Here is an 8,611-nt window from a genome sequence, read left to right on the forward strand (position 1 = left end):
AAGTGAATCTGCATCAGAATAGAAGAGGAGCTTTAAAGACATCTGGGACACTATATTGAGTCTGAGTGATGAGTGTGTCTCTCTCTGGCTTTCAGTTTCATTCGTACTAATGTATTAGTTCATTTTTACCAGGAGTGCTGGATGATTATCAGTTGGTAAAACGTGTCTGAAATGGAAAATTATGAAATGTGTCGTTATTTATTCCTTCATTAATGCAGGACACAAAACTACTCTTTGCATTGCTGATCACAGAGGATGTGATGTATCTGTGCCGGGATCTGTGGTGGTCAGTAAATGAGTCTGTGTTCAAATGTGACCGTGGATGCTGTGGAGTAGGTAAGGGCTGTGGAAGACCAGCTGCAGGCTGCAGTGGGACTGTGCTTAAGTTCACACATCCTTATCTAACATAAACTCATAAATCCTGCTCACTAAAATACCTGTACTTTGTATTCCAGGATGTCCAGAACTAGTAGCAGCTTTTACTCAGAGAAGGAGAAGCTTCATTGTTTCACTTCCTCTGCATCTCCACCTGATCAGCGTCACTATAGCTGTTAAATCATTTAATCAGTGTGATTAATATGATAGAATGTGACAAAGACTCAGCCTTGTGTTAGTATTTATCTTTTAACCTGCTTTAAAATGGCACTATTAAAAAAAACAGAAATAATGTCAATCAAGTAATTATCTATTCTCCATATCATAGATCTTTATTGGTCTGTAATTCAGCACTGGATCCTAAATTAATGCTTTTCAGTGGACTCATCAGTGCCTTAAACTCTGGGCGTGATGATGGACAAACTCTATTCTAGGTGCTTTGGTTTCCAGCAGCAGAAGAACTGTCCCATTGTCCTGTAGAGAGTTTGGCAATATTATGATCAATCTTTGGAAAATCTTACAGTCACTACAGTCACTACAGTCAAAATGGCAAAACAGGAGATCAGGGGGGATTCGCGTGTCTGATTTCTACAGAGACTAATCATGAAGACAAACTAGTATTTTAAAAACTGGCTTCAAGTTCAAATGAGCAGATTTTACCTTCACCATCATGTTATCATACACAATATAGGCCTAACTGTGGGCAGTGAGATGGAAGTAAAAGGGAGGGAGCTGTTTTCCAGAATCCAAACCACCAGATATTTACCGCTGTCATGTCCAGACTCCACCAGTCAGCAGGAACAATAGGAATAGGAAGTAGTAGAAGAACATAAACCACATAAATATCTACAACTACAAAATCACTGTAAATGCAGTGAATGTGTCACTGTTCATGTAAATTCCTGCAACAGAATAGAATAGATCATCTGACTGACTCCTCCTTTTCAAAGCTCCTCCTCCTCTACACCTCCTCTACCAGTTGGAGGAATTGAATCTCATCCTTTCTCCTGATCTTCATTCTGCTTTCACTTCACTCAGAGACGCCAGTGAGGAGCTTTTAAACAGTGACTGTATGTGTTTGTTTCTTGCTGTGTGATTCTGAAAGGAGCTAAAACTCACTCAGTGGGTTGAAGGGCTACGGTGGCTGATTCTCCACTGAGCTGCTCTGATCATTACAGACGTCCTGAAAGAGAAAGTGGAGTTTGGACTGAAGGAGCCGTTACAGACGAACAGCACAGCAGCAGTTGGAGGAAATGGCTGCTAGAAACCCTCTTTCAGAAGAAGAGCTTTCATGTTCTGTGTGCTGTGACATCTTCAGGGATCCTGTTGTTCTGTCGTGCAGCCACAGTGTGTGTAAAACCTGCCTGCAGAAGTTCTGGGAAACTAAGGGGTCTCGAGAATGTCCAGTCTGTAGAACAAGATCCTCTAAAGATCCTCCTCCTTGCAACCTCGTACTGAAGAACCTTTGTGAGTCTTTTCTAGAGAGCAGGAGTCAGAGATCTTCAGCAGGTTCTGAGGGGTTCTGCATTCTGCACAATGAGAAACTCAAACTCTTCTGTCTGGATGATCAGCAGCCTGTGTGTCTGGTGTGTCAGACTTCAAAGAAACACAGAAATCACAAATTCTGTCCAGTAGATGAAGCTGTGACTGAGTTTAAGGTATGAAATTGTTGTATTAATTTAATAATATCTTCATGTCTAAAATGTAACTAAAAAAATACCATAAATTCTTTCTGAGTTCAGTTCCTGATTAACCTGTTAGGTGTGCTGAAGGTGAAGTCAGTCAGTGGGTGTGGTTTCAGGCCAAACAGCAAAGAGCATGAGTGAATTATCAGTCATAAAAATGCTCTGTTGCTGAATTCATTATGACGGTCAATGTAAAAGTAACCTTAAATGTTTCTTTACAAAAATGAAATAAATCTCTTCTGATTTTCAGATTGAGAATAAAACTGCTATTACTCTCTTATCTACTGCAGTCTGTAGGACAACTGTTACATGTTAATAGATGTTAAATCAGATATTGTAAAAGGTGGAGAATGCACTCATCTGAACTGTTGTTTGATTCCAGGATAAACTCAAGTCTGCTTTGGAGCCTCTACAGAAGAATCTGAGAGTCCTAGAGGAAGCTAAACGAGACTATGACCAAACAGCCGCCCACATTAAGGTGCAAAATCATCTTGAACTGTGAAACATGTTGCTGAGGTCATGTTTCTGATGAGGGTCCACTTCTCCTGTAGGTGGTAAACGCTTGTAGATCATCTGTTAAAGTTTGTGTTTCCTAATCGTCTCTCATTCCAGACGCAGACCCAGCACACAGAGAGGCAGATAAAGCAGGAGTTTGAGAAGCTTCACCAGTTTCTAAGAGATGAAGAAGCAGCAAGGATAGCTGCACTGAAGGAGGAAGAGAAGCAGAAGAGTCAGATGATGAGGAGGAAGATTGAGGAGATGAATGGAGAAATATCATCTCTTTCAGACACAATCAGGAACATAGAGAAGGAGATGGAGGCTGAGGACGTTCTGTTCTTACAGGTAAGTAACTCTTTCTTTCTTTCTTTCTTTCTTTCTTTCTTTCTTTCTTTCTTTCTTTCTTTCTGTCTTTCTGTATTTACTTGCACATACAAAACACTCCTTCTTTTCTCTTTCCATCTTTATTGTTGTATTAAATCAAATGTGAGTTATTTGTTTTAGTATGAAAGGGGAGGATCTCCATGAAGATCTGTCTACAGCCTAATTAGAGCTTTTCTGAGATTTCCACCAACATTAGCCAGACTGTTGACATGAAGGAGAAAGCTCCTTTACATTAACCAAAACCAACTCTGCGTACCTCTGTAAAGCCTGTGTCCACTCAGCGCAGGCACAACATACAGAATGCTTATAGCAGCAGTTCTTTAGGTCGACTGCTGAGAATGAGTCTTGATATGAATTTCACTGCAGTTCAGAAAGTGAATGTCAACTGAGGAATGAATGAAACTCCAGTGTAAATATCAGAATTCATTTAACTCACAAGGTAAGAAGTTAGTTATAGAGCTAATGACACAAAGTCCTTAAAGGGAAGTCTGTCCTCTTCATGGCTCTCTTTACAACTTCCCTGGGCAGGGATTTCCAGTCCTAAGAGACTAGACTCCTGTCTCTTTGAATGAGGAGTCTAGTCTTGTATGTCTGGAGAAACTGAAACTAAGAGCCAAATCAACTTTTAAAAATATATTTAAAAATCAGTGATAAAATCAAATATTTTAGCATTTATAACACACACACACACACACACAATAACAGTGTTTCAGCTTGTCCTGGCTAATGCGTATGCCTGTATATCCACAGAGAAGGGGAGCTTCACTAGCACTTACTCAGCAAGCTGATTGGCTCATTTTATTGGAGGTGGGACTTTCCTAATGAACTGACACCAGGCTGAAGGAGCTTCCCTTTCTTCTACCATCCAGTGTCCTGTCTCCCCTTCACAACATCTCTGCACACGCTTGTGTGTGTGTTCATCTCTGAGCTGCAGCTGCTGTGTGTGTAGTTGTGTTATGATATTGATATTAATTTTATTAATGACTCAGTTTTTCAGGAGAAACTTTACTCTGAAAGGCTCCTGTTTTCATTTGCACTCATTCTCTCCTCAGCCGACTGCACTGCAGTTTGAAAGTGACTTGTGCAAACGAGGGGCATCTCGAATTCTCGTGCCCACATGAATGAATGATATCACAGTGCTGCAGAATTGGGGTGGTAAGAAATATGAAGGATGTGGCAGCCGTTACATTCTGCCAGCCCAAAGATCCCAGGATGAGTTAATAGGAAGCTTTAATTGTCTCCTCCACACGATGATCAGCAAACAGAAACAGGCGTTGAATACTTGTGTTTGGGTGTGTAGAGGTGTGTGTGTTTTCTGTAAATCAGAGAACAAACAAAAAGCTCGACTGCAGAACACGATATTTACTCAAATGTGTAAATGATTCATTATTAGATGTTAATAAAACAGTCCAGCTAATATACTGAATTCTCTAGTTCTATTAATAATCAGTGCAAATTCACTGAGAGCCAAAGTAGAATTAGCAACATCTCACTAATCTCCACTGATTTTAGCAGAGTCAGCACATTTCACAGGGGACAACACTAGAAGCCCCATAAACGATTATTACAGCTTCATTAATGCTCACAGAGCCACAGACACCAAGTAGAGTACAGTACTGAGCTCTGCTGGGAGGAAACTCATCTTCTGACTCTGTATCTGATCATCAGCGGAGCTTCTCCTGGATCCTGTGAAGGTTCCGGCTCTGCCGCCTCATCATCCACAAACCTGCTGCTTGTTGTGTTAGTTTGGCTCTGGTTCTGTTGTTGGTGGTTCTCCTGTAATTCTTAGCCATGTTTCCAAGTGAGCCTCATTAGATCTTCACCTGCGTCTGTTTGTTGACGACTGGTTGATGGATTTGTTTGCGTTTTGCTCGTCGGTCTAGTTTGTGGTCCCTGCCTCTCAAAATCCATCCAGTCAAACTACTTTATCAACATCTGACTGACTAGATTTATTAATAAATAACAAACATACTGAGTTTTATTAAGTAGCTATTTAGAAGGTAAAGTTTTTTTGAGGTGAAATGATGGATAATGTCACTAACTTGGCTGTTTGCTGGTGTTTGTGTGTTTCATATGAAAAACTCCTGAAAAGTCTCTTCACTTTTAACTACAATGTTCTTTTTGTTTCCCTCTCAGAACTTCAAGTCCACAGAGAAACAGTGAGTAAATGTCAGACCACACATTTTATCTAATGCTACAGTAATTATTACATTTAAATCTACAGTATATTGTGTTTATTGTAAATATGAGTGTATTCTAATGAAATGAGGGGGAATAAGGACCGTGTGTTAATGTTGTAGTGATGAGAACAGAAGCAGAAATATTTATTTAACAGAAACTACAGAATTATTGACTCTCCAGACAATAAATGTGATCAAATATTGATATTTAGTGAAATAAATGACAGGCTGTAAAGTTTCTACAGTGATATATTTCACACAGTCTTATGTTCTCAGAGCTCAGCTCACACCAAAGGATCCAGAGAAGACATCAGGAGCTCTGATCAATGTTGGGAAGCACCTTTCCAACCTGAAGTTCAGAGTGTGGGAGAACATGCAGGAGGTTCTCCAGTACAGTAAGTTCTGTTTCTCTTAGGGTTGATCTCTCACACACAGCCTGCTTCTGCACTAATGACACACTGTTTATAATCTATTAGTAACATGTTATCATGTTCTCTTTATTCAGGGGGTATAAAGGAGACTGAAACTGTACTTAAGTGAAAGTATGAATACTGTACTGTGCAGAAATCTCACTCAGATCAAACGGGAAGTGTGGAGATAAAATAAACTCCAGTTAAAGAAGAAGAATCAGATTTTAATCCAATTGATTAAAAAATTAAATAAAATTTTAACGTCTTGTTTAATTCTGTCAAATTATTTTTACATGTAAGTTTAATTTATGTGAAATAATTTCTCTCATTGTAATTGTGTTACTAATCCAATTAAACCCTAAAAATATTATGTATAAATTGAATCTGAACAGAATTTTAAACTCTTGAAACATCAATTTCATTAATTTATTAAAAATGTGATCAAGATAGAATTTTATTATTTATAGTAAAACTTTATAATTTTAATACAGTAATAAAATGTTTTCTAATATTTGTAACGATGTTAATCAGTAAAATGAAACAATAATAATAAAGTCACTCAAAAAACTATTTGACTTTCAAAAGACAAATAATCCCTAAAAGACCCAAACAAAAACGAATCAAATTAAAATGAACAATGTTTAAAAATGCATTTGGGCTTTTTGACTTTTTAGTATATTTTTATTTAAAAATAAAATAATACAATATTTTAATAATTAAACCGTTTTATTATTGTGTTATTAATAAAAATACAACATTAAAATTATATTTCATACTGACATTGAGGTAAATATCAATTTTATAAATGGATAAAATATAAATAATGAAAATACTAATTTTATACATTAATGTAAAAAAGTATTTTCATAAATATTTTATTAGATTATTAGATTATATAAACTACACAGAAATATTAAGTCGATTTTATTCTTCATCTTCTTCATATTATTATTATTATTACTATTATTACTATTATTAATTAGGTCTAAATGAATCACCAATAAAACTATTTAACTTTTAAAAGAAAATGAATCCAGAAAAGACACAAATAAATCAAAATAAATGCACATTTAAAAAAATATATTTGTGTTTTTTCACTTTTTTATATTTTTATTGTAAGACAAACAGAACAATATTTTAAAAATGTAAACTTTATTCTTGTTTTGCTTTTAAGCCAAACACAACAATAAAATTATATTTTATATTGAAATGGAGGCAAATATCAATTTCACTCCTATTGATCAAATAGAAATATTTAAAATATTAATTTCATGTGTTAATTAAAAAGTGTGATTACATTAATTATACAATACTATTGCAGTAATTTATTATTATTATTATTATTATTATTAAATCTGATTCAATAATGTATTTATGTCAGTATTCTAAAAGGGTCTCTACAGCATGTCTGGGGGTCTTCTTACTCCAAACAAGTTAATATTTTCACTTCATATTCAATTTTATTTTTTCTTCTCAAAACCAAATAAAGTGTTTTCTGCACAGCAGCCCAGAACAATAAATATTAAACTGATGTTATATAGATTACAGTGATGATACAGTAGATAATAGATATGATATCATCTCATCATTAACTGGATCACAGACGTTCAGGAAATGTGTGGAGATCAGATTTTGATCATTTGATGGAGAGAGAAAATGGACTGTTTTATAATTTATAATAATAATTTATTGTAATAATTAATAAAATATAAAACGCATCACAAAATGATCTGAAAGTCCGTGAGAGTGAAGATGTTGATGGACGTTCAGCTCTGTGAGTGAATCACTACAGAAAAATGCTGCACTCAGATCAGATCAGTCACTGGACTGTAATGACCACTCACTACTGAACATGCACTTTAGTGCTGCTCTGAACTGAACATCAACATTTAGTCCAGGATTAAAGTTGATCTGAGTTCTGGAATCTACCTCTAAAGCTGTTTCACTCACAGTAAAGAAAACAGTCTGTAGAGCTGAAATATTTACAGAAACGAGAGAAAAACATGATGTTTCATTGTGTTCTCTCTCCTCAGCCCCTGTTACTCTGGACCCCAACACCGCACATCCACACCTCCACCTGTCTGATGATCTCACTGCTGTAGAAATCAGAGAGCAGAGTTCATCACTTCCTGATAATCCAGAGAGATTTGATGAGTGGTGGTGTGTTCTGGGTTCTGAGGGTTTTAACTCAGGGATTCACTGCTGGGACGTCCAGGTTGGAGACAGTGAAAACTGGTCACTGGGTGTGATCACAGAGTCTGTTACAAGAAAAGGAAACTCATTCTGGGGTTCAGTGTGGAGGCTGGGCTACAATAAAATAATTAATACAATCTGGATTCGCTGTCCAGGACAGTCAGATCACTCCTTCACACCTAAAGAGACAGTGCAGAGGGTCAGAGTTCAGCTGGACTGGGACAGGGGGAAAGTGACCTTCACTGATCTTCTAACCAACACACACCTGCACACTATAACACACACTTTCACTCAGAGAGTTTTACCGTTTTTCTGTAATGCGTCTGTTCATCCTCTGAGGATCTTACCAGTGAAGACGTCAGTAACAGTGGAGCAGCACAGTTAAAGCTGAAGCTGCTTAGAATGATCATTTATAAGGTAGTGAGTGTCTGAATTATGATCATAAGAATATGTCACTGCATGTATATTTTAAATAATGTGTTTGTACCGCTCCATCCTGACATGTCTGAGTGAAATAAAATGCTGGTTTAAAGTGTCACAGAGTGGCTCCTGATATCATGACAGGATTAGAAACGTTCTCTGAGTGAGATTTCACTCGTTTTCAGTGGAGATTTTATTTCTCTATCATCCTGCATTTTTCTCCATCATCAGATCTTTAAAGCTCTGCTGTGGTTCAGAGATTCATAGTAAAAAACCGCCAGTCAGACTTTTGTGGGGTTTGCGCGTGAGAAGAGTCGCTTTTTGATGAAGGGTGTCAGTCCAGCAAGGTGACCAGTTATGAGCAGCTCCGTGAAGTCGTTCTGTTGGAAGATCTTCTGAATTCGTTACCGGAGAAGGTTGTGGTTCATCTGAATGAACGGAGAGCTGCTGCTGTGGCTCAGGCTGC

At 37.1% G+C, this 8,611-nt stretch overlaps 1 protein-coding gene across 2 annotated transcripts; it reads left to right on the forward strand.

Annotated features, from left to right (window-relative positions):
- Window positions 1-1,384: 1,384 nt before the first annotated feature.
- LOC119264085 (tripartite motif-containing protein 35-like) lies at window positions 1,385-8,263 on the forward strand. 2 transcript variants are annotated; one of them, XM_037541580.1, is made up of 6 exons: window positions 1,385-2,033; window positions 2,443-2,538; window positions 2,673-2,903; window positions 5,088-5,101; window positions 5,399-5,517; window positions 7,566-8,263. In XM_037541580.1, exons 1-6 carry the CDS (start codon window positions 1,629-1,631, stop codon window positions 8,108-8,110), a joined length of 1,410 nt encoding a protein of 469 aa, XP_037397477.1. In that variant the 5' UTR covers window positions 1,385-1,628; the 3' UTR covers window positions 8,111-8,263. The 2 variants fall into 2 exon arrangements, with proteins under 2 accessions (XP_037397477.1, XP_037397476.1); XM_037541579.1 differs by having other exon boundaries at window positions 1,629-2,033; window positions 5,079-5,101.
- The last annotated feature ends 348 nt before the right edge of the window (window positions 8,264-8,611 follow it).

Source organism: Pygocentrus nattereri, chromosome 9, assembly GCF_015220715.1.
Source record: "Pygocentrus nattereri isolate fPygNat1 chromosome 9, fPygNat1.pri, whole genome shotgun sequence".
NCBI lineage: Eukaryota > Metazoa > Chordata > Actinopteri > Characiformes > Serrasalmidae > Pygocentrus > Pygocentrus nattereri.